The sequence below is a fragment of the Notolepis coatsorum genome (genome assembly GCF_963971535.1).
Source record: "Notolepis coatsorum genome assembly, chromosome: 19".
Taxonomy (NCBI): Eukaryota; Metazoa; Chordata; class Actinopteri; order Aulopiformes; family Paralepididae; genus Notolepis; species Notolepis coatsorum.
This window is the reverse complement of record NC_140183.1, coordinates 9,778,511-9,805,530: the sequence shown is the minus strand read 5'-3', so window position 1 is coordinate 9,805,530 and position 27,020 is coordinate 9,778,511. Positions and strand designations below refer to the sequence as shown.

The window sequence follows — 27,020 nt, the reverse complement described above, 5'->3', positions numbered from 1 at the left end:
CTTTTGGAGGGAGTGGTGCGTGTGATCACACATTATTGACTGAACTGGAATATTAATAGGAATTCACACGTGTGGATTCTCAAAATGGCTGGCATTCACCTTAAAAGAACTAATGCTGTGTTATGCAACTCACTGTTCAGCTCATTTAGAGGAAAGTAAGATAAATAAACCCAGTCTAATGAAGCATATTGTGTGCGTGTGTCGTGTATACAGTATATACTGTATAAAGTTATTCCTGAGACTCTTTGGTGGTGACCTCTCAGAAGCTGGTCTGTAACTCCTCTCGCTGGAGGAATGTGAGTGTTTTTGGCGTTTCCTCCAGTGCGTGGAATGCACACAGCGTCCTCCGGGCTGTAGTGCCTGCTCACAACGAAGCTCAGGCCTGTAGAAACAGGTCTAGTCTCCCCTTACACTCTGAACCCCTGCTCTGTCACATCACATGGCAGCCCAGGGATCTCAAGAGGAAACGAAACACAAGAGCTCGCGACCAAAAAGGCGCAGGTCATCGGTTTGTAAGAATAGAAAAAAAGAAAGTCGAGACGTCACGTTGCACACTTCTCTGTCTGAAGTTACAAATATTTATTGGACAACATCAGGGGTCAGCAACCTTAGGCACGAGTGCCACCATTGGCACGCGGTATCTCAAACCAATGGCACGCTAGCATGTGTGTAAGAGGGGAAGTGTCCTTTCATCCCCATGCCGAGTTACCTCTTTCACAGCCATTGGCACAGCCTGTTATTTATGGTAGTTTGACTGATATACCAGGGATATTTCAGGGTCAGAGCCAATTGGAAGGGACAGTCTGTTGTTGTTTGTCAAACATTGAGTGTTAAACGGCCATTTTGAGAACAAACATTCAGACAAGACTGAATGTGTCCAGGTATGGCAAGCAAGCATCTTATAAAAACGGCAGCATTCTTGTATAGCGCTCTTATATAATTACGAGAGGGAAATGGTTATTAAAACTATTGCTATGCACGTTGCCTATATGGATGGAATACAATTACAGATCTGTTGGAGATTTACATGCGTGTGTGATGTGGTGTCATAATTTAACTTAATGTTAACCGTAATGTTGATATGGAACACTGATTAACAGAACATTTTAAAATGCCACTTTGAATCAAAAAGGTAGCTGATCCCTGGACTACATAGGGGTCCGGGGATAACTGTGCAATAAATATTTGGTGATCATAATAATGGCCTGAGAATATGGCTTGATTTAACCCTTTGAAGCATACAGTCACGCCAACATGACTATTAAAATAGTCCCTGCAACATATGTCTGCATTAAACCATGAAGATGCTTTCAAAAATAATTGTATTAAAAGTTTCCAAAAAATCTAAGAGTAGTCTACTGACACACTAATACAGAAAAAATAATTATTAACACATTGACCGCCAGCAGCAGGGGGCGCTGATCCCCCTTCAGCGCCAGGTCTTTATTCAATGGATATAGTTTTAGACTGCGACATTTGCGAGTGCTTAAAATATATCTTTTATTATAGCTATGGCTCTAATAACGCTGTCGACTGTCAGTGAGTTGCTTCCAGTCAACATGCCCAAAACAGATTGTTTTTTCATCTGTACATTTCCGTTTTATACCGTTTTGAATAGAGTATGGTTTGGGTGCTTTTGAGTAATTCCAGGAAAAAGACGAGAAAAAGGCATTTAAGTGTAATCCAGTCATCACGTTGTAATTTTTCGGCTGATTATCTAATAATCCTGAAATCAATGCTAGATTATCATTATTATATCTCGTCGTGCATGCATGAAATGGCCCTCGTAGCGGGGCGCTCACCCCCCCCCCCCCCCCCCCCCCCACCACATTCAACGGTAATAAGCACATACACCTACACACAGATGGCTTTGATTGCGGTAGAAAGAAATATCAGATCAACGAAATTTTTATATATAGTGTCCTTACCTGGTATCTGATGTAATGCAAAAAAAAGAATCCAATTATCTGATCGTCATTCCAGTTATCCACAGCGATCATGTCCCCGACATTACCGAGCGCTACACATGGACGGGCGGGCGGGGTTAGTATTCCATGCCGTCGTTGTATGCCCCTGGCTCGCCCGAGTATTTAAACACTGCCCCCGCGGTTCAGATCGGCTGTTAAAACACACACCAGCCCATTTCCAATGGAATGCAATAGCTCTGCAAGGCAGTAGAGGGCGGTGTTGACCGTCTGCCAGCTCAGACAGGGTCTGAAGGGTATACAGAGGCTGCAGCTATGAATTATGAATAGATATAGCAAATAAACTGAATAACGATTCGCATGGCGGGCAATAACGAGTATACTCGTTTTTGACTCGGAACCAGTTAACATCTAAGATAATTTATATAAAAACTCTTGGGTGCCTAAGACTTTTGCACAGTACTGTTGTTTTCTATCCACTTTAGCCAAAAGTACACACACACTACTGTGAGAAAATAATAATAAAAAAATTATTATCAGCAACGTTATAACATCCTACTGGTTAAACAAAACGCTGTAAAGGTGTGTGTGCATCATCATATATATTATTTACTTTTTAATTGCATGAAACATTATGAAGTATTCCCTTATGCCGCTATTCCACGGTCTGCACAGTACCTACTCGCCTGAGGTATGATGACGGTACAGTGTCGACCTTCTGAAGCCTGAGGTATGATGACGGTACAGTGTCAACCTTCTGACGCCTGAGGTATGATGACGGTACAGTGTCAACCTTCTGAAGCCTGAGGTATGATGACAGTACAGTGTCAACCTTCTGACGCCTGAGGTATGATGACGGTACAGTGTCAACCTTCTGAACGCCTGAGGTATGATGACGGTACAGTGTCAACCTTCTGACGCCTGAGGTATGATGACGGTACAGTGTCAACCTTCTGACGCCTGAGGTATGATGACGGTACAGTGTCAACCTTCTGACGCCTGAGGTATGATGACGGTACAGTGTCAACCTTCTGACGCCTGAGGTATGATGACTGTACAGTGTCAACCTTCTGACGCCTGAGGTATGATGACGGTACAGTGTCGACCTTCTGACGCCTGGTCTGTCGGGACACTCCTGTTGTTAAAAAGAGGCTACTGATTTCTACACACTCTTGTTTCCTCCTGTGGAGCTTATTGAGTAAACGGCATTTCCTTTCAGTATGATACAAGCCATTGTAAGCACGAGGCTACCCCCCCCCCCCCCCACACACACACACACACGCAGGCTCTCTCTCACTCTCTCTGTCTGTCTCCCCCTCTCTCTGTCTGTCTCTCTCACTCTCTCCCTGTCTCTCACCCTCCCTCTATCTCTCTGTCTCCCCCCTCTCTCTCTCCCCCTCTCTCTCACGCTCTCCCCCTGTCTCTATCTCTCCCCCTCTCTCTCTTTCTCCCCCTCCCCCCTCTCTCTGTCTCTCTCACTCTCTCCCCCTGTCTCTCCCTCTATCTCGCTCTCCCCCCTCTCTCTCCCCTGTCTCTCACTCCCTCTATCTCTCCCTCTCTCTGCCCCCCCTCTCTCTCATATCTCCCTGTCTCTTACTTTCCCTCCATCTCTCCCTCTCTCTGCCCCCCCTCTCTCTTTCCCCCTATCTCCCTGTCTCTTACTCTCCCTCTATCTCTCTCTCTCCCCCTCCCCCCCTCTCTCTCCCCCTCCCTCCCTCTCTCTCCAGGTCTTCCAGAGCAGTACTACAGCCTCACGTGGTTCCTCAGTCCCATCCTGGGCCTGCTGTTCACTCCAGTGCTGGGTTCTGCCAGCGACCGCTGTCGTCTGAAGTGGGGCCGCCGGAGGCCCTTCATCCTGGCCCTCTGTGTGGGGGTGCTGCTGGGCGTGGCCCTGTTCCTCAACGGATCACTGATAGGTGAGTGAGTGAGTGAGTGAGTCATCCTGGACCTGGGGTGAATGAGTGAGTGAGTGAGTGGCATCTCAATCTGATGAAAAATGGCGGAGCAATGGACATTATAAAAAAGCAACTGTACTTACTTACAGTAGATTTCATTCACTGTCTTTGCTGCCCTGCATGGGCGCCTGTTGATACTAAATCCAGATTGAACTCTGCCATTGGAAAGAGGATTTGGCCCAATCCCATAGATGTATGACATGGCTATAATAAGGTCATTTATAGGCCTGATATTCTATATTCTCTATTCATATTTTAAATGGCATGTGTCCAGATGGCAAAATTCAGTACTGTATCTACAAAGAACCCTGTAAATCATCTGCCCTTTATTCATTTGCTTAGATTTTTTATACACTTGATCTCAAGAAGGTGCTGAACGAGCTCAGTGGCAGTTTTTCACGTGTGGTGAAAACGTTAGCATGGTGTTATTGACCGTCAAAGATGAAAAGAAATTTGATATTCTCCTTTGGTTCATTACAATTTACTCGAGCCTAGTAACAGACACAATATTTCTGACACTGGGAAATTGGGAATACATTCCCTGAGATCCACAGATGTCCCGGCCTAGATACCAATAACATGCAAACGGGCCTTGTAGAAGTGGAGCAATCTTCCATTTACTTAGGTATGTACTTTTAGGTGAATCTTCTGAAAATATGGCTCAGGCTTAAGGTGGTAATATCTATAGTGATACAGGTATAAAGACACTATGGTAGTAACTAGTAAGTCATACTGGCCAGCAGTGTAACTAGTAAGAGTAGGTAAGGGATGTGTACAGATATAGATATAGTATATGTTAAAGTGTCTAAGTGAATGTTAAAGGTGGGTGTTTAAAGTGAATGTGTGCATGTGGATGTGTGCAATGGATGTAGATGGATGGATTAGTGTTGCATAGAGTCGTTGAGCATCCTGGTGGTCTGGGGATAGAAGCTCCTTCTGAGTCTCTCTGTGCTGGACATGAGACTCATGCAAAGCGGCAGTTGTTTGGGTGGCTATAGTCTTTGACTATTCCCTTAGCCATGGCCCTGCAACACCTGGTGTGTAAATGTCCTGGAGATACCAACCGGTTCATGCTTCCGCGTTTGCGTTTTCCGCTCCGATTGGCCACTGATGTTTCTGGTCGCACCAATCGTGTGACGGCAAGTTCTATCACTGGTTAAGCTTAGGCACTCTTTCGAAGTTGGTTAAGGTTAGAGTTTGTCTTTAGAGCAGGGCGATGGAACGCCAGCCCTGATTCCAAACTCTAACCTTAACCAACTTCGAAAGAGTCGCCTAAGCTTAACCAGTGATAAACTAGGCGTTAGGTAGTTTGCTGCTGGTCGAGGCGGAAATGGGCGTGTCTCGCGATTGGGCGCACATGTCACATGACCAGAAATGTCCGTGGCCAATCAGATCGCACCAGAAACGGCAGTGGCCAATCAGATTAGCAAAACGTGAACGCGGAAGCATGAACCGGTTGGCATTCGAATAGACGCCGCCCGGGAAACCCACCTCCAATTGTGAGTCTGGCTGATGGAGCCCCTCTAACCTGTGAACAGTAGGGTTGGGCGATTCTTGCTAAAATGTGAATCACGATTTTTCTCTAAGAATTGAGATCACGATTCTCTCACACGATTCTTATTTTTTCAATAAAATCATTTATTGCACTCTTTCTTAAACAGACAACATAACATACTGTATATCAAAGTGCTTGACTTAAACTTAAACATAACATATGAAAGTGCTTGACTTAAACTTAAGTGTCTTGTAACATACAAAATAACTTGAGTCAGAATTGTCATAATTTAAAAAAGTAAAGTAAAAAGTATTATTTTTTTATTAAATAAATCGTCATAATTTAGAAATGAGATTGCATAGATCTATGAATCGAGATCGCGATTTTTTGTCGATTATTCGCCCAGCCCTAGTGAACAGCTTGTCAACAGTGTACAGTATGTCACCACAATGTGTTTCGTTACTCCAGGCCTGTCCATCGGCGACACCGTGGGCAGCCAGCCAATCGGCATCGTCCTCACGGTGCTGGGCGTGGTCGTGCTGGACTTCTGCGCCGACGCGTCCGAGGGACCAATCAGAGCGTACCTCCTGGATGTAGCAGACATAGAGGAGCAGGACATGGCGCTCAACATCCACGCCTTCTCTGCTGGTATGACACACACACCACACACATGTGCGTTTTTTTTTCTTTTTTTTTTAGATTTATTTTTTAGCGTTTATCGCTTTTTACTACTGGGCAGTTCAGTAGAGAGAGAGAGAGGAGGAACGGGAGACAGAGTGGGGGGAAGACATTCGGCAAATAACGACGGGTCCGGGAATCGAACCCGGGTCGGCCGTGCCGCGACTCAGCGAGTTATGTGGTTCGCCACTGGGGCGCCCTCTTGTGATCTGTTTTAATGGGAGTTCATGGCTTTAAGTCTACAATGTGGATCTGACTTCCTTCTTATAATGATAATGAGAACAATGAGCTGTGAATGATGGTAATAAAGATGTTGATGATTATGACGATAAGGATTACAGTGATGATAATTAAGCAATAGGTCACCACAGGCCGTGGTATATGGTTATTATATCACAGCTAATAGCTCAAGACAGGCCATGGTATATGGTTACTATATCACAGCTAATGGGTCATGACAGGCCGTGGTATATGGTTATTATTTACATCAAATCAAAATCAAATCAAATTTATTTGTAAGGCCCGACAACACACGTTAATGTCCCCATGGGCCGTACACGTCTTCTTTAAACAAGTCAAGAAGAAACATAACAATAAGTCAAGAACCGAACAAGAACACCATAAGGTCCAACAAATTTAAAATAAATGCAAATAAATGAAATGAAAGAATGCAAGCACTCCAGACATACCCCACGCGAAGGTAAGGAAAAACTCACTAAAACCTAACAATAGGGGAAAATGCTCCACAGGCAGTGTGGAGGAGAGAAACCTTAGAAGGGCCATTCAAGGGGGGATCTCCCTTCTTAGATGTCGGTGATAGTAGTGTTGCAGACTAACAGTTGGTAAGCATGCACTCAAGTGTGTAGTGAAACACAGATGAGTGCATGCAATAGCAACTGAACATTTTGAAAGATTAAAGATAGAGCTGATAGCGATAGCAACTGAACATTTTGAAAGATTAAAGATAGAGCTGATAGCGAATCTATTTGAGGCACAGGGGCGGCGCAAAGAGGGTCTCATCCTCCCTGTCTTAATCAAGGGACATTCAACACTCCGGTCATTGCTCGGAGACAGGGAGATAGGGGGCGGCGCAGAGAGGGTCGCAACCTCCCCGACATCGCGGGACGTCCAGCACTCCGGTCACCACTACGAGACCGCCGGAGACAGGGAGACAGGAGGGCACGCAGAGAGGGTCGCATCCTCCCGGCCTTCATCACGGGACGTCCGACACACCGGTCAGCAACTCGCAGGGAGACAGGGAGACGGGACAGGCGTTAGACAGCTCGCGTGATTGTAGTGGGCGGACATAGCAATAGATACAAGTGGTAAGCATATATGTGAATAGAGTAGATATATGAAGTAAGCATATTATGTGAATAGAATAGAAGTACTTAACCCAGCAATGAAACCGCGTTGACAGGCCAGTTGACAGACCACGGACAGACGGCGGTAAGTAGCTGATCCATGGCCTCGGTGGTGCATGTAGAGCAGTCACTGCAATCTTGGCCAAGACCCCGAGGCATCCATCACCTTAGTCAGCACTAGGAGACAGGCACTCAGAGAGATGGGGGAGGGAGGGGGGGGGAGGAGTTAGAGAGTTCCCATGTTTGTGGTGCTGCAAAAAAGCAGACATGGGGGAACATAGACATCCTAACTAAACTAGACGGATTAATCTAAAGGTCAGTCCCCGACCAGGTGAGATCAGGGTAGGTTGAAGGAGAGAGAGAAAAGATGGGTCTTAAGCAGGTATTTAAAAGCTTCGACAGAGCAGGCGCCCCTGATGACGGCAGGTAATTTGTTCCACAGGTAGGGAGCGCGGTAGACAAAGGCTCTGTGGCCGGCGGATTTCTTTTTAACCCTAGGAATCGATAGAAGCCCCGCATTTTGTGAGCGCAGAGCACGAGCGGGCGAGTATCTGGAGATGAGATCGGATAGATAGAGCGGTGCAAGCCCATTTAAAATTTTGTAGGTGAGGAGTAGCACTTTAAAGTCAGATCGGGCTTGAATAGGAAGCCAGTGTAGGGCGGACAAAACTGATGTGATGGGATCAAATTGTCTAGTTCTAGTTAGTATCCGTGCAGCCGCATTTTGCACGAGTTGAAGATTTTTGATGCTTGAATTAGGTAGGCCTGAAAAAAGTGCATTACAGTAGTCCAGACGTGATGAGACAAAAGCATGAATCAGGGTTTCAGCATCAGCCAGAGTTAAAATAGGGGGAATTTTTGCGATATTACGAAGATGGAAGAATGCAATCTTGGTGAAATTTTTTATATGTGCATTAAATGAGAGTGAGGATAAACAAATGGATGACTAACAACTTCCTAAAATTAAATGAGGGCAAAACTGAAATCCTACTAGTCGGTCCTAATAACAAAAAGAGAAATGTTACAGAGCAATATGGGGCAACTTACTCCTTGGATCAAACCCGAAGTTACAAGTCTTGGTGTTATAATAGACTCAGACCTAAGCTTTAAATCGCACATCAACAAGGTGACAAAAACATAATTTTCCACCTTAGAAACAAGGTACGGCCGTTTATAAATCAAAAAGACGCTGAAAAACTGATCCATGCCTTTATCTCAAGCCGACTTGACTACTGTAATGCACTCCTCACTGGCCTCCCAAAAAAAAAAACACAGAACGACTCCAACTCATTCAAAACTTGGCAGCTAGGCTACTAACTAGAACCAAGAGGAGAGACCACATCAGTCCTGTATTAGCTAACCTACACTGGCTTCCGGTAACATTTAGAATTGATTTCAAGGTCCTCCTCCTTATATACAAAGCACTAAATGGAACAGGACCAAGCTACATTGCAAATTCTCTATGTGCCTCCTAGAACATTGCGATCATCTACTACTGGTCTATTGAAGGTTCCAAGCCACAGTCTAAGGAAAATTGGGGATGCAGCCTTTGCAAACTATGCACCAAAGTTATGGAACAAACTACCTATGGACATTAGGGAACTTATATCTCTTAATATTTTCAAAAATAAGCTAAAAACGTACCTCTTCACCATAGCCTTCTAATACAGGGGTTCCCAACGTGGGGGTTGCGACCCCCAGGTGGGTCGTGAGCTGCCGTGGGGGGGGGGGGGGGGGGGCAATCGCCAGATGATAAAAAAATATATATAATAAAAAATTATGCAGTCAGGCCACTGAACTTGCTCAGGCCAGGCCAGTGTTTCTACTGTAGTTGCAGCAGTGCAATAGTTAGATAACCTAGGTGGGGAACAACCAGGAGTTCACTGCAACTCACACAAGTTTGATCTCAAGTGACTACCTGGTAAAATAAAATAAAAATCTCTCTCTCTTGCTCTCACACACACACAAAGGGAGCCGCATGTGATTGGTGGAGGCGGGACCCAAGTTCCAAGTTTCTTTATTTCAAGTTTCTTTATTAGTTGCCATACAGAATTACAAAATGCTTCTTTCTGTTACGCTCCAGAGACTGTGCTAGACAAAAATAGATAAGTATGAAATAAGTATAGCAAGTATAAAATAGAAGTCAAGTACGTGGACAAAAGTGTTCAGTATATACATATATACAATGTACAATGCAGAGTAGAAGTAACTGAGTTACAATATACTGTACAGTGCAAAGCAGAAATGGGATGAGGTACAATTTAGGTACAATTTACAGTAAGGTGTAATGAGGTATGGGTTGTAGTGCAAATTATTTACCAATAAATATAAAGTGTGTTTAGGTGTTCTAAAGTGGGTGCTGCAGTGAGTTGTTTGTTTAAAGTGAGTGTGTGCGTGTGGATGTGTGTGCTGTGCGTGCATTTGATGGTTGTTACATAGTGTTATTGTCATTTAGCATTCTGATGGCCTGAGGATGGAAGCTTCTTCTGAGTCTCTCTGTGCTTGCCATGAGACTCCGGTATCGCTTGCCTGACCGCAGCAGTTCAAAGAGGCAGTTGTTTGGGTGGCTGGAGTCTTTGATAATTCTCTTAGCCTTACCCATGCACCGCTTGTTGTAAATGTCCTGGAGAGTGGGAAGCCCCCCTCCAATTGTGTGTTCGGCTGAACGGGCCACTCTCTGTAGTCTGCTACAGAGGTAAAATCGCAGTCGGGAGCATATCACTGTCAAATATCTTTGCACATGCTCCGACGCGCACGCCCGTATTCAGATCCGTACAATAATAATCACAGAGGTATATATTGTCATTTGAAACAAGTTACCAATGCATTGTCCCGTGGGATTATCCCCCTCAATGCGGCGAAATTAATTAGTATCCCCCTCAATGTCTCTATATCTCTCTCTGTCTGCCACTCGCAGACTGTGTGGGTGACTGTCTTTCAAAGCGCTTATGGGAGGAGCCCATCCAATAACAGCCTGAAATCCTGAGGCTGGAAAATTTGGCTTTTGAGTACTTGATTAGAAATATAAAACAATGAATTTAAATTTAAAAAATAAAAAAAACTTACAGATGTGTTGAATAGACTCTCAGGAATTGTGTAAAGTTGCCCAAATAGTGCAAGGAATAGCAATGCACGTCCCCTTTAAAAACTAGAAACGCCAAGGAAATCATTCAAATAAGCTTTGTAAACAAATAAAAGGTGCCTCTTGATCATCAAACAAGAATGAATTTAATAAAGTGCAAATCTAACTTTCACCAAACATCACTTTTTGTAAAATAAAAGGGGACTCTTAAAAAAAACGGACATTTTGAACCTCTCTTGGTCCATATATGGGCATATATGTGCCGTGCCGGGAGGGGTTCCCCAACTGGCACGCTGACATCAGCCCGTCTCCTCCGTAGACCAGACCGTCTCATTAACGAGGCTAACGTTTGTTCCTCAGACGTGGAGTGATGCCGATTAACCTGCTGTTGTGTGGCAGTGAAAGGTTTAACCTTCTGTGTATTGTCGCAGTGAAAGGGTTAACCGTTTGGTAGTGCGGCAGTGAAAGGGTTAAACCATGATTTAGGGAAAAGGAACTAGAGTCATAGCGGTGGCTATATGCTCATTATACCATGGCTATGAACCAATCGCATCGCTTGATTTGAGCTACCCGTTTTATAATGAATGATAATGAAAGGCACATCTTCAATCAATATCTAAAGTGATTATATATCTTTTTTTACCTTAATTATAATATATATATGAGGGTGGCTACGTGGCGTAGTGGGCAAGGCGCTCGCCACGAAATCTGGAGACGCTGGGCTTGCCTGTTCGAGCCCAGCGCTCCACATTTGCTTTCAGTTTAGCTGGTCGTCCGTACTAATACACATTGGCCGTATTAGGGGGTGGGAAACTGATGGGTGGGGATCGGGCGTTGTGGACAGCGACTCCTACAGGTCGGTTGGTGCGCCTGCGCAGTGGAATCAGGAAGTGTCGGGGGCAGCGTGAGCCTCCCACGCGTTACTCCTCGCCACTGAGAGATCGAGCTGCGCAGGTGAAAAGATGCGACTGCTGTTACCTCAAGTACCGGAGGGGACTTGTGCTATGTATGACTTAGTCCACATTGCAGCCGGCTTGTGGGAGGCAAGAAACAGCGTTCGTGACAGGGGAGGGTTGAATTGGATGATACGAAATTGGGATGGGAGAAAATATAGAAAATGGGAGAAAAAGTGGATAAAAAAAAAAAGATTATAATATATATACTAACCTTCGTACCGTCTTTTACCATTATGCACTTTGCTGCTAATTAATCTACCTCGTCTATTACTACCTAGTTACTCTACTAAATTATGTCTCTACTACTATGCACTCAACACTGCAGCACCCAGGTTTCAGCACTGTTTGATGAACATTGTTACTCATAAGGCTGAGACGATATGCCATTTGGAAGAATTGATAAATCAAATTATTATATATATATTTTTAATTGTATTATTATTATTTAAACAACAAATGTTTATTTTGCAGCCATTCTTTGTCTTTGTCGCCATCTTTAGTGTTACAGATTTCCCCATTCAAACCTACCGCAGTGATCCTGCTCATGTTACAGTCTCTGTGGTCTCTGGATGTGATGGAGGAGTGCACTGCATATTGAATGCACCGTGCAGAGTTGCAATTCAACTGAATTGACCTGAAATGGGGATGTTTTAACTAAAACATGCCACAAGACCTAGTATTTTAGTATAGTATAAAGTATAATTTTCTTTTAAATATAAAAAAAAAAAGATTACACATGCAAAAAAAAACGATAAATCGATAAGTGGTCTCGGCCTTAGTTACTCAGCTGTAAGAGCTATTACTGCTGACTTGTCGTACAGAACTTGTAAGTGGCTTTGGATAAAAGATGTTAAATGACTGTGTGTGTGTGTCTCAGGGCTGGGCGGTGCCGTGGGCTACATGCTGGGCGGGTTGGACTGGACCGACACGGCACTGGGCCGCGCCTTCAGGTCTCAAGAGCAGGTCCTCTTCCTGTTTGCCGCCATCATCTTCATCATCTCCGTCACGCTGCACATGCTCAGTATCCCCGAGCAGCCCTTCAGCCCCGCGCAGCAGGCCGCCTACGCGGGGGACGAGTCCGGCAGCCAGGTGTCGTCCTCCAGGCCCAACGGCCACGCCGCCCCCTCGCTGGGCGTCATCGAGGAGGAGGACGGCGCCTTCGCCTGCACCCCCTCTGGAGGGTCGGACTGCGAGGAGGGCGAGATGGACTTCCTGGGCGTGAGCCGGGCGCGCTGCAAGAGCGACTCTGTGTTGGCCATGCCGGACGCCACCATCAGGCTGGACCCCGACCTGGACCCCGAATCGCTCCACTTCCTCCCGGAGACGTGGGAACTGGATTACACCAACGCCTTCCTCCCCTCAAACCACTCTCCTCCTCTCTCTCCTCCTGTTCCACATCCTCCTGGTGATACACTGCCCCTTGATGGTGGGATGGTGGAACTGCAGCCCAGAAGTCTGTTGTGGAAGAAGCAGCCCGGTAGTAGTGCTGCAGAGCAGACACTACTAAAGGTGAGACAGTAGACACTATTAAAGGTGAGACAGTAGACGCTATTAAAGGTGAGACAGTAGACACTATTAAAGGTGAGACAGTAGACACTACTAAAGGTGAGACAGTAGACACTACTAAAGGTGAGACAGTAGACACTACTAAAGGTGAGACAGTAGACACTATTAAAGGTGAGACAGTAGACACTATTAAAGGTGAGACAGTAGACACTATTAAAGGTGAGACAGTAGACACTACTAAAGGTGAGACAGTAGACACTACTAAAGGTGAGACAGTAGACACTATTAAAGGTGAGACAGTAGACACTATTAAAGGTGAGACAGTAGACACTACTAAAGGTGAGACAGTAGACACTACTAAAGGTGAGACAGTAGACACTATTAAAGGTGAGACAGTAGACACTACTAAAGGTGAGACAGTAGACACTATTAAAGATGAGACAGTAGACACTATTAAAGGTGAGACAGTAGACACTATTAAAGGTGAGACAGTAGACACTATTAAAGGTGAGACAGTAGACACTATTAAAGGTGAGACAGTAGACACTATTAAAGGTGAGACAGTAGACACTATTAAAGGTGAGACAGTAGACACTACTAAAGGTGAGACAGTAGACACTACTAAAGGTGAGACAGTAGACACTATTAAAGGTGAGACAGTAGACTCTATTAAAGGTGAGACAGTAGACACTACTAAAGGTGAGACAGTAGACACTATTAAAGGTGAGACAGTAGACACTATTAAAGGTGAGACAGTAGACACTACTAAAGGTGAGACAGTAGACACTATTAAAGGTGAGACAGTAGACACTACTAAAGGTGAGACAGTAGACACTACTAAAGGTGAGACAGTAGACACTATTAAAGGTGAGACAGTAGACTCTACTAAAGGTGAGACAGTAGACACTATTAAAGGTGAGACAGTAGACACTACTAAAGGTGAGACAGTAGACACTACTAAAGGTGAGACAGTAGACACTATTAAAGGTGAGACAGTAGACTATTAAAGGTGAGACAGTAGACACTATTAAAGGTGAGACAGCAGACACTACCAAAGGTGAGACAGTAGACACTATTAAAGGTGAGACAGTAGACACTATTAAAGGTGAGACAGTAGACACTACTAAAGTCACAGGTGAGACGGTAGACTACTAAAGTCCCTTAACTGACTGATTACTCACTTTGTAATGTTTTTTCATGCTCAATGAGTTATTCCTCAACATCTGGTCTTTCCTCCTCTCTTCTCTCCTCTCTACTCTACTCACCTCTCCTCTCCTCCCCCCTCCTGTCCTCTCCTCTCCTACCCTCTCCTCTCATCTCCTCTCCTCGTTTCCCTCCCCTCACCTCTCCTTTCCTTTCCTCTCCCCCCTCACTTCACCTCTCCTCTCTTCTCCCCCCTCCCCTCCCTTCTCCTCTCCTCTCCTCTCCCCCCTCCCCTCACCTCTCTCCTCTCTTCTCCCCCTCACCTCACCTCTCCTCTCCTCTCCTCAAAGGTCCCGGAGGCTAAAGCTGTTAATGGAGTTAAAACGGTCATGTCTGTTTCTGGCAACTCCCACCAAGTCAGAGGCCACACCTCCGCCAAGCCAGGGAGCCGCCCCCCGAACACACCTGCTTCATCTAAACCACACCCACACACCTTCTACCGACAAGTAAAGTTCTCTGCTTCATTTAGACCACACCCACACACCTTCTACAGACCAGTAACGTTCTCTGCTTCATTTAGACCACACCCACACACCTTCTACAGACCAGTAACGTTCTCTGCTTCATTTAGACCACACCCACACACCTTCTACAGACCAGTGTTTGGTTGGTTTCTTTGTTATTATCTGTGTTTGTCTGGTTTGTTTATACAACGTATAAACAATTTAAGACCAAAACATGTTAAATAAAAATAAATAAGCCAACCTTGAGTATTCTCAATAGACTCAATAACTCACTTGAGACCAAGTCACTGTATTCTGTGAACATTGTACAACAGTTCAAAACTTTAAAGCACAGTAGTAGGCCTTAAATGGCCAAAAGTATTGGTATTATATCGGCGGCCGATATAATATTTTGACATCGGAACGATACCGATGTGTAAAAAAAATTACCATATCAGCCGATATTATATCGGCGGCCGATATATCGTGCACCACTAATATTTAGTGATATTTGACATTTCAAACCTGAAATCTAAACTCTTGGAAAATGGAAATATCCACACAGTGTTGCTTTCCACAATCAGCAACACTAACATGTATAGTATCTTCTCCTGAGGCTCTTCTTAATTATATATATAGTATCTTCTCCTGATGCTCTTCTTAATTATATATATAGTATGTTCTCCTGAGACTCTTATTAATTAGATATATAGTATGTTCTCCTGAGACTCTTATTAATTGGATATATAGTATCTTCTCCTGAGGCTCTTCTTAATTATATATATAGTATCTTCTCCTGATGCTCTTATTAATTAGATATATAGTATGTTCTCCTGAGACTCTTATTAATTAGATATATAGTATGTTCTCCTGAGACTCTTATTAATTATATATATAGTATGTTCTCCTGAGGCTCTTCTTAATTATATATATAGTATGTTCTCCTGAGGCTCTTCTTAATTATATATATAGTATGTTCTCCTGAGACTCTTATTAATTAGATATATAGTATGTTCTCCTGAGACTCTTATTAATTATATATATAGTATGTTCTCCTGAGACTCTTACTAATTATATATATAGTATGTTCTCCTGAGACTCTTACTAATTATATATATAGTATGTTCTCCTGAGGCTCTTATTAATTATATATAGTATGTTCTCCTGAGGTGCTTCTTAATTATATATATATATATAGTATGTTCTCCTGAGGAGCTTCTTAATTATATATATATATAGTATGTTCTCCTGAGGTGCTTCTTAATTAGATGTATTATTTTGCATCATTGCTAGACTTTGTAGTCTAATAAAGTGGCCTTTGTCTTCTCTCGGTCTCTCTCTCTCTCCCCCCCCCCCCTCTCTCTCTCCAGCCCTCCTTCACCTTCTCCTACTATGGACGAGTGGGAGCTCAGCGCTTCCGACTCCGGCGGTCCGCCCCCGGGGCTCCTCCTCGGCCAATCACCTCCTCCCGCAGCCTGAATGACCTGTGTGAGCTCCAACGGGGTGCCGAGAGGCGGGAGCTGCAGCTGTCGGCCAGCAGCCTGTCCTCCGAGGGGTCCGACAGCGACCAGGGGCAGGAGGGAGAGACCACCATACGACTGATGTGGCTGTCCATGTTGAAGGTAGCATCCACACCCACGACACTGTCCATGCTGAAGGTAGCATCCACACCCACGACACTGTCCATGCTGAAGGTAGTAGTAGTAGTAGTCGTTTATTCAGTCATCATCTCACACAATACAATTTGCACAATCATTTAACAATATTTTATAGTGACTGAAAAGGTACTGACTGAAGCATAATGCTTATACATGCCTGTCCTATATTCTTAACAAAATTAAGACTCAAACACTATTCTAAAAGAAAATAGCAAAAAACAGTATTATTCACCTTTGTAGTTTTCAAAAATAGCTTTACAAACTATTTTCTTAAAAAAACAAAAGCGAATTACTCATTCTTAAAACTGTATATCAGCATTGTTCCACAAGTTAACCCCAATAATTAAGGTAGCATCCACACCCACTACACTGTCCATGCTGAAGGTAGCATCCACACCCACTACACTGTCCATGCTGAAGGTAGCATCCACACCCACTACACTGTCCATGCTGAAGGTAGCATCCACACCCACGACACTGTCCATGTTGAAGGTAGCATCCACACCCACTACACTGTCCATGCTGAAGGTAGCATCCACACCCACTACACTGTCCATGCTGAAGGTAGCATCCACACCCACTACACTGTCCATGCTGAAGGTAGCATCCACACCCACTACACTGTCCATGCTGAAGGTAGCATCCACACAGTGGCGAATCCTTATGGAAGCCAACGGAAGCCATGCCTCCCTATAAATTCATATCAAATATGAAATATGAAAAAAAATATATATATATATATATATATATATATAATTTTTTTTTAATATAGTTTACATTCTTTTTCATCTGTGCATCTGTGTTATATATATATATATATTTTTTTTATGTCTCCCTCTTCTCCTTCTCACTCCCTCTAACACACTGTCAGACTCACTGTGCTCACTGTAGCTAGTATAGGAGAGAGGCAGTGGGTAGGTCTCTTTCTCCAGGCTTCCAGCATTATAGAGTCCAAATCCGATCCTAGCCAATCAGATTCGAGCTGACTGCCACACCCTAAAAGTTTAAAACGGAGCTGGGAGGAAAACACTCAGCATATTTTCCCCCCTGGAGGCGGGGCACTCAGAAGTTCACGTTTCCACCTGACTACCTAACGTGACATCCCATTAGTAGTATAAAACTGTCTGGCGTCACTCAGTCTAGTAGTCTACTACAAACATGTCTGAACATCATCCCCTCGCGGAATTGATTGAAAATGTTATTAACAGAGCGGGCACGTTCGAATCCTCTATTAGTGTATCTAACATTTAGCACTTTAATAGCAACTTATTTTCGCCGGCGGGACATTTACTGAGGACCAGCAGAGCACACCACTGTGGATATTATGATTTAACAAATCTATCTGGCAAGAGGAGGACCACATTATTGACCAGGTAAGCACTGAGCAGCCTGACTGACTAACTAACGTTATCAGGCAAGCTTGTATACCCTTTCATGACTGCAATGCAAGCCAGGGGCTGGAATACGCAGTCACTTATTCCTCCGTAGTAGCCAGGTTAATGTGCACCATCAAGCACTGCTTAAAAGCTAGCGGTGGGTCCAAAATATATCGGATATAAATGTCAAAGGTACCCAGCGTTCCATTAGGGTTTCACACACAGATGCGGCGGGGTTTGAAAGCTCGGCGTTGCTAATAAACATTTTAAATAATTTTTATAAACGAGTAAAACTGAGGCTGAAATGGCTGCTTCCGCATTTTACAGTAGGAGCGCTCTGATGGCTGGGCGCGCCGCGCAACAGACACGTGAATGAATGAATGAATGAATGAAAACTTTATTTAACAGATTGCAGAATGGGTACAATACAGTACGGCTCAATACACACAATTGTTAAGGGGATGCAGACCAGAGAAATACGTTTGTCTTGTCACGTTTGTCTAATACAGTCATATTCTCTCCCGGCCGTATGTATATTTCTCTCCCACCCACCCACCCCCTCCTAATGTACAGTCCCCTCCCCATCATATGTATATACTCTGTCAGGATCTATGGGTAACAGTACTGTATATTTGATGTCATGATGTCTTGTATGTCATAAATGTCACTATGAATTGAAAATGGGGGACCCTGATGTAAACAAGACAAACGTCTTTCTCTGGTCTGCATCCCCTTATACAATTGTGTGTATTGAGCCGTACTGTATTGTACCCATTCTGCAATCTGTTAAGAAAGTTTGACTGGCCGCCGAGCCATACTGTAGTGTACATGGTGACTGCTTGACTTAAAAAAAAAAAAAAAAAAAAAAAATTAATAAAAATATTTAATAATTTTTTTTAATAATTTTTTTTGGCTTCCCCTGTTATTTTACCCACGCGACGCCACTGCATCCACACCCACTACACTGTCCATGCTGAAGGTAGCTTGACTCAAGCCTCAAGGTATTGGCATTAGACCTGTAGTTGGTCCCCAGGCGCTAGACTGTGGCTGCCCAGTGCTCCTAAAATAGTTACGATGGGTTAAATGCAAAGGACAAATTTCGGCTACATGTAAAAAATAATAGTTACTATAATGGCATACTTTTCACAATAAATAAAATAAGAATTTATTCTTACTTGCTTGCCTGGGTAAATAAAGGTTAAATAAATGTAAAAAGAATAAAAATTTAAATTGAAAACAGATACAGATCATTTCCGATATTACATTTTAATGCCAATATCGGCCGATAATATCGGTAGGCCGATGATATCAGACATCCCTAAAAAATAAATATATATATATTCTATTCTATTGGTTCTATGTATCGGATGTCTAGTACAGTTTAGGAATCGTTATCAGCAGTGAAAGAGTGGTCGGGATGTATCCCCAATTATGATATTCAGTAGTTGTGTTGTCTCTCTGTGTCCTAACTAGAGGAGACATTCAGTAGTTGTGTTGTCTCTCTGTGTCCTAACTAGAGGAGACATTCAGTAGTTGTGTTGTCTCTCTGTGTCCTAACTAGAGGAGACATTCAGTAGTTGTGTTGTCTCTCTGTGTCCTAACTAGAGGAGACATTCAGTAGTTGTGTTGTCTCTCTGTGTCTCCTAACTAGAGGAGACATTCAGTAGTTGTGTTGTCTCTCTGTGTCCTAACTAGAGGAGACATTCAGTAGTTGTGTTGTCTCTCTGTGTCCTAACTAGAGGAGACATTCAGTAGTTGTGTTGTCTCTCTCTGTGTCCTAACTAGAGGAGACATTCAGTAGTTGTGTTGTCTCTCTGTGTCCTAACTAGAGGAGACATTCAGTAGTTGTGTTGTCTCTCTGTCCTAACTAGAGGAGACATTCAGTAGTTGTGTTGTCTCTCTGTGTCCTAACTAGAGGAGACATTCAGTAGTTGTGTTGTCTCTGTGTCCTAACTAGAGGAGACATTCAGTAGTTGTGTTGTCTCTCTGTGTCCTAACTAGAGGAGACATTCAGTAGTTGTGTTGTCTCTGTGTCCTAACTAGAGGAGACATTCAGTAGTTGTGTTGTCTCTCTGTCCTAACTAGAGGAGACATTCAGTAGTTGTGTTGTCTCTCTGTGTCCTAACTAGAGGAGACATTCAGTAGTTGTGTTGTCTCTGTGTCCTAACTAGAGGAGACATTCAGTAGTTGTGTTGTCTCTCTGTGTCCTAACTAGAGGAGACATTCAGTAGTTGTGTTGTCTCTGTGTCCTAACTAGAGGAGACATTCAGTAGTTGTGTTGTCTCTCTGTGTGTCCTAACTAGAGGAGACATTCAGTAGTTGTGTTGTCTCTCTGTGTCTCCTAACTAGAGGAGACATTCAGTAGTTGTGTTGTCTCTGTGTCCTAACTAGATGAGACATTCAGTAGTTGTGTTGTCTCTCTGTGTCCTAACTAGAGGAGACATTCAGTAGTTGTGTTGTCTCTCTGTGTCCTAACTAGAGGAGACATTCAGTAGTTGTGTTGTCTCTCTGTGTCCTAACTAGAGGAGACATTCAGTAGTTGTGTTGTCTCTCTGTGTGTCCTAACTAGAGGAGACATTCAGTAGTTGTGTTGTCTCTCTGTGTCCTAACTAGAGGAGACATTCAGTAGTTGTGTTGTCTCTCTGTGTCCTAACTAGAGGAGACATTCAGTAGTTGTGTTGTCTCTCTGTGTCCTAACTAGAGGAGACATTCAGTAGTTGTGTTGTCTCTCTGTGTGTCCTAACTAGAGGAGACATTCAGTAGTTGTGTTGTCTCTCTGTGTCTCCTGGTCAGATGCCGAGGCAGCTGTGGAGGTTGTGTATCTGCCACCTGCTCACCTGGTTCTCCATCATCGCCGAGGCCGTCTTCTACACCGACTTCATGGGCCAAGTCATCTACCACGGTGACCCCACTGTGAGTACACTGTCTCTCTGACTAACCTGTCTGTCTCTCTGACTAACCTGTCTGTCTCTCTAACTAACCTGTCTGTCTCTCTAACTAACCTCTCTGCCTCTCTAACTAACCGGTCTGTCTCTCTGACTAACCGGTCTGTCTCTCTAACTAACCTGTCTGTCTCTCTGACTAACCGGTCTGTCTCTCTAACTAACATCTCTGTCTCTCTGACTAACCCGTCTGTCTCTCTGACTAACCTGTCTGTCTCTCTGACTAACCTGTCTGTGTCTCTATCTAACCTGTCTGTCTCTCTAGGCTGCAGCTAACTCCACAGAGCTTCTAAACTACAACAGAGGAGTCCAGATGGGCTGCTGGGGTCTGGTGGTGTACGCTGCTACAGCTGCGGTCTGCTCTGGTGAGACACACACACACACACACACCACACACACACACCTCACACACACACACTAGTCATCATCTGGGAGGAAAATGCACAGTCATGAACTGTAATTGAACTTCCTTCTTCCCATTCTCTCTCTCAACTCTGTCTTTCTCTCTCTCTCTCTCTCTCTCTCTCTCTCTCTCTCCCTCTCTCAACTCTCCCTGTCTCTCTCTCTCTCTCCCTCTCTCTCAACTCTCTGTCTCTCTCTCTCCCTCTCTCTCTCAACTCTCTGTCTCTCTCTCTCAACTCTCCGTCTCTCCCTCTCTCTCTCAACTCTCTGTCTCTCTCAACTCTCTGTCTCTCTCTCTCTCAACTCTCTCTGTCTCTCTCTCTCTCTCCATCTCTCTGTCTCGCTCTCTCTCTCGCTCTCTCTCTCAACTCTCTGTCTCGCTCTCTCTCTCGCTCTCTCTCTCTCCAGCCATCCTTCAGAAGTATCTGGATAACTTTGACCTCAGCATCAAGATCATCTACATCCTGGGAACTCTGGGCTTCTCTATCGGTGGGTAACAGAACTCTCTAGAATCATACAGTATACATGTGTGTGGAAGTCTCTCTCTCTGTCTCTCTGTCTCTCAACTATCTCAACTCTTTCTCCCTCGCTGTCTCTCTCTCTGTTTCTCTCTCTGTCTCTCTCTGCCTCTCTCTCAAATCAAATCAAATCAAATCAAATTTATTTATAGGGCCCGACAACACACGTTAATGTCCCCATGGGCCGTACAGATCTTCTTTAAACAAGTCAAGAAGAAAACATAACAATAAGTCAAGAACAGAACAAGAACACCATAAGGTCCAAACATTTTTAGATGAATGCAAATAAATGAAAGAATGCAAGCACTCCCAGACATGCCCCACGCGAAGGTAAGGAAAAACTCACTAAAACCTAACAATAGGGAAAAAAGCTCCACAGGCAGTGTGGAGGAGAGAAACCTTAGAAGGGCCATTCAAGGGGGGATCTCCCTTCTTAGATGTTGGTGATAGTAGTGTTGCAGACGGACAGTTCTGCCTCTCTCTCTCTCTCTGTGTCTCTCTCAACTATGTCTCTCTCTTTCTCTCCCTCTCTCTCTGTCTCTGTCTCTCTCTCTGCCTCTCTCTCAATTCTGTCTCTCTCTCCGTCTGTCTCTCTTTCTCTCCCTCTCTCTCCGTCTGTCTCTGTTTTTTTTTCTCTCTCTCTCTCTCTCTCTCTCTCTCTCTCTCTCTCTCTCTGTCTGTCTGTCTGTCTGTCTGTCTGTCTCTCTCTCTCTCTCTCTCTCTCTCTCTCTCTCTCTCTCTCTCTCTCTCTCATACAGTATACATGTGTGTGGAAGGCTCTGTGTCTGGTCTCTCAGCGCTGTTGCTGTTTAATCATTGTTCGTCTCCATAGGAACGGCTGTCATGGCGATCTTCCCTAACGTGTACGTTGCCATGGTGATGATCAGCAGTATGGGTGTCATCTCCATGAGTATCTCCTACTGTCCGTACGCACTGCTGGGGCAATACCATGAGATTAAAGAGGTACACACACAGACCACACACAGACCATACACACACACACTAGGGGTGTAACGGTACACAAAAACCATGGTACAGTACGTACCTCGGTTTTGAAGTCAAGGTTCGGTACGGTTTTCGGTACAGTGGGGAAAAGTTTGGCTTTCCATGTTCCACTCAGGGGTGATGTAGTGTGCAGTAACTAATTGTACTTGTAGGGCTGTCAACCAATATTTTTTCTTTTTAACAAATGTTTTTTATGTTCCCTTTTTTTACATAAAACTAGACACACAATACATTAACAGTAGAAATCCACAATAAATCACACGACTATGACCGACATAATAATAACAATGACAGTCCAGTACTTAAATCAAAATAAATGTAGATTAAAAGATATACACATAATAAATACAATACATTATGTTCTTGCTTGCTCCCCCCCCCCCCCCCCCCCCTCAGGACCCCCTTTTGGACAATCCATCCATTATTCCGTTTAACACCAGGAATTACAAACTCATATGCTATCCTTTATCCTCTCCACCACATCTAACCAGGTTGCTATGCTGGCTTCATTAACACCTAAAATTCGTGCGGTAGATATCTCTAGATAAATCACATCGAGATAGGTAAGAACCCATACCTTCCGGCACATTTTATCCGGTTGAATCCAGCGTGATGCTATCAGCTTTTTAGCTGCTGTGAGACCGGATAAAATGTGTCTCTTTACCTGTATAGAGGCTGCAAACTGAGAAACATCATTCAACAGCAATACAGAAGGCAGTACAGGTATGGTCAGAAATAAAAATTCTGATAATTGCGTGGTTACTTCTTCCCAGAATATCTTAACAGGAGGGCATTCCCAATACATATGCATAAATGTACCCATATCACTGTTTAAACATAAGGAGCATCGAGGGTCTTGTTTGAGCCCCATTAGGTGCAAACGTCTAGGAGTTAAGTAAGTCCTATGAATAAAATGAAGATTAATCTGTTGATGATCCGGGTTGCGTGATGACAGCCGTACGTTTGCCCAAACTTCATCCCAATCAAAATCTACTTCCAAGTTTGGTATATCCTTCCTCCAGATTAAGTCTAGAGGAAGGACATCATATGAGGACGTAAGTAAGTGACGATAAAAGTCAGAGACTAAGCCTCTCGATGTCTCCTTTTCATAAAAGAATTTGTGATATCTGTGGTGCTCAAGTGGCACTTTTAATGGGACTCCATGAGCCCTTAAAGCTGCTCTTAATTGTAGATAGAAATAAAAAGTGGAGTTGGTGAGGTTAAATTTGTTAGATATATCTGTATAGCTGCAAAAACCCCGGTCGTTGAAGACATCCCCCAATGTATGTATGCCCTTCTTTTCCCATTTGGTAAATCTGATTGTTGTGCAATAAGGAGTGAATTGTTATTAAATAGGGGAGAATGACTATGCCATTTATGTTGGTTAGTAATTTTTTTCTGTGTGTCACGCCATATCCGGATCACATGTGTAATAAGCGGGCCAAATTTCAAGTTGCATTGCTTAATTGATAAGTTGGTGTATACTATATCCTGCAGTATATGTGGTGCCACTATGTTCTCCTCTAATGGTCTCCAGGATACAGATGCTTGAGAATCAAACCAGGTGATCAGTGGTCTTAAAGAGAACGCTTTAAAATAGTAGCTGAAGTCTGGAAATGCTAAACCCCCGTCGGCTTTATTTCTCTGTGCAGTGGATCTTTTTATTCATGGAGGTTTGTTGTTCCAAATAAATTTATATGCGGCGGAGTGTAATTTTTGCCAGGGGTGTAACTGCAACATCGAGCTGAAAAAGTTAATTCTAGGTAAAACATCCATCTTAACTATTGATGCTCGGGCCTGCACTGAGTTTTTTTTTATTTTGACCACCTGCCGAAGTCGGTCAACTAATATTCTATATTGAAATTAATAATTGACTTGTAAAAAAAAAAATTAGATTGTGAAAAAAAACAGCCCCCGGTGGGACGGTCGTTAGTGGTTAACATACCGTTGTATTCGTTCGGTACACTACACAGCCGTTCGGTACGGTACACTATGAAATGTTCAGTACGGATACGTGTACCTTTACACCCCTAACACACGCATACACATACGCACACAGACCACACACAGACCACACACACACAGACCACACACACACACACAGATCACACACACACAGACCACACACACACACTGTCGCAATGCCTTGCTGGGCCAATACCACAATATTAACGATTAGTGGGTTTTCAATATTAATGGTCATTCTGTGTCCCTAGTTTAATGAAACTGAACGCTTACCAGTAGGGAAGTGCATAGTCTACTATTCTTAAGGCAGAATATTCGAAAATTCTAACAGATGGCGGTGTGAACAATAAATCAATGGTCCTTTACTGTACAGTAGTATTAGCCTATATATTTTGGTCGTAACTAAAACATTCACGACTGGCACGACTATTCGAAAATTCTAACTCATCCCTACTTATCAGGAGGGAACAGTTGAGTGAGAGCTATCAAGGGGCTTTAGGACGGGCACACTGTTGGTCTGATCAGCTGGTAGGAAGCGTGATGCTGCCATGTTGCATATTAACTATGTGTTCTGCCATAGTTTTGATAATAATGTCAGATTGTCCCGGCGGATATCACTCTAGTTAACAATGTTTGGGTTTAGCTAGATTAGTATAACTCAGTGATTCTCTAATCTCCTGACGGCACGGCCAATAAGAGGGCTTTTACACTCTGTCTCGTTAACTGAGAAGTCTCTCTCACTCTCTCTCTCTCTCTCTCTCTGTCTGTCTCTCTCTCTCTGTGTCTCTCTCTCTCTGTCTATCTCTCCCTCTCCATCTCTCCAGTACATCCACCATAGTCCTGGTAACTCCAGGAGAGGTTTTGGTATCGACTGTGCCATCCTCTCCTGTCAGGTGAGTGTTGCCTGTCTCTCTGTGTCTCTGTCTGTGTGTCTGTCTGTCTCTTTGTCTGTCTGTCCGTCTGTCTGTATCTCTGTCTGTCTGTCTGTCTCTGTCTACCTGCCTGTCGGTGTGTCTCTATCTGTATATGTGTGCCTGCCTGTCTGTCTCCTTTATGGCTGTCTGTCTGTCTGTCTCTCTGTCTACCTGCCTGTCGGTGTGTCTCTATATCTGTATATGTGTCTGCCTGTCTGTCTCCTTTATCCGTCTGTCTGTCTGTCTGTCTGTTACAAACACACTGTCAGTCCTAATGTACTGTATTTGTAATACAATATGTCCAGGTCTTCCTTCAGTGTTATAATGTATGGTCCTTGTAGTGTGTGATGTCATCAGGATGCGGTTGTCCTGACGACGGTGTCCTGTCTTCCAGGTGTACGTGAGTCAGATCCTGGTGGCCTCGGCGCTGGGGGCCGTGGTGGAGGCGGTGGGCAGCGTCCGTGTCATCCCCATGGTGGCCTCCGGGGGCTCCTTCCTCGGCTTCCTCACCGCCTGCTTCCTGGTCATCTACCCGAAGGGAGGGGCCGGCTGCTCGGAGCAGGACCTGGGATTGGCAGACTCGGCGGAAGAGGCGGGCCCCGACGGAGAGAAGACCAGTCGGGGCCCGGCGCTGTCGAAACCGTCCGAGAGGAGGAGTTTCGTAAAGACGGAGTACCACTCTGTCGTCTGACGACGGACACGCTGACCTTCCCCACAATGCACTGCTGCAAACTGGGCTTGTCCAGGAAAAAAAAAATGTATTCACAAAACCCACCGCTTCCTGTTGGACAAAGGAGATGATTTTGAGTGCCTCCATTGGATGTTTGCCTTACGTTAAAAAGGCCCACCTGAGGTAGTAAATCAAACCTACCCAGGAGGAAGATGATGACCTGTCCTTAGGCTAGTGGACCGTGACGGCCTGGCAGATGGACGGACAGATGCCAACATCCTCTCGGAACGCTGGGATGGGGCTCGTGGATGTTCTTCAGGAAGGAGGCGAGAAGAAAATTATCGAGAAAAAGACGGATCAGGATGGCTGCTGGATAGATGTTCTCTGGCGGAGGAGAGGAATGGAGAGATTAAACAATGTGAGATGGATGCAGGATGAATGACACTGAGGCGGCGGTACGATCCAGTAGCGGATCCTTTTGAGTGGCGGGCGACCAAAGAGCACACAGCTGTGCAAACTCCTTCTAGAATGGACCTATCTCAAACCCTGCCCTCTTTTCTTGATCCTCCAATCACAACTGTCGCTTACCTCGGACAAACCAAGTTTGTCCGAGGTAAGCGACAGCTGTGATTGGAGGATCAAGAAAAGGGGCAGGGTTTGAGACAGGTCCATTCTACTGAGCTGCTATAGTGACAGTTTGGTCAAAATCCTTCTAGAATTCTACTGAGCTGCTATAGTGACAGTTTGGTAAAAATCCATCTAGAATTCCACTGAGCTGCTATAGTGACAGTTTGGTAAAAATCCTTCTAGAATTCTACTGAGCTGCTATAGTGACAGTTTGGTAAAAATCCATCTAGAATTCTACTGAGCTGCTATAGTGACAGTTTGGTAATAATCCTTCTAGAATTCTACTGAGCTGCTATAGTGACAGTTTGGTAAAAATCCATCTAGAATTCCACTGAG

The 27,020-nt window shown here is 44.2% G+C and overlaps 1 protein-coding gene across 2 annotated transcripts in view; it reads left to right on the top strand.

The window, feature by feature from the left end:
• LOC311246301 (solute carrier family 45 member 4-like) overlaps positions 1 to 26,620 on the top strand; it is a 57,740-nt gene extending 31,120 nt beyond the window's left edge. For both annotated transcript variants that reach the window (XM_084336448.1, XM_084336449.1), the window contains exons 3-13: positions 3,653 to 3,841; positions 5,844 to 6,023; positions 12,333 to 12,964; positions 14,455 to 14,610; positions 15,978 to 16,229; positions 20,435 to 20,554; positions 20,849 to 20,948; positions 21,394 to 21,474; positions 22,336 to 22,466; positions 25,298 to 25,366; positions 25,782 to 26,620. In XM_084336448.1, the coding sequence (XP_084192574.1) occupies positions 3,653 to 3,841; positions 5,844 to 6,023; positions 12,333 to 12,964; positions 14,455 to 14,610; positions 15,978 to 16,229; positions 20,435 to 20,554; positions 20,849 to 20,948; positions 21,394 to 21,474; positions 22,336 to 22,466; positions 25,298 to 25,366; positions 25,782 to 26,078 (2,207 nt within the window). In that variant the 3' untranslated portion in view covers positions 26,079 to 26,620. The remainder of the gene's footprint in view (positions 1 to 3,652; positions 3,842 to 5,843; positions 6,024 to 12,332; positions 12,965 to 14,454; positions 14,611 to 15,977; positions 16,230 to 20,434; positions 20,555 to 20,848; positions 20,949 to 21,393; positions 21,475 to 22,335; positions 22,467 to 25,297; positions 25,367 to 25,781) is intronic.
• The last annotated feature ends 400 nt before the right edge of the window (positions 26,621 to 27,020 follow it).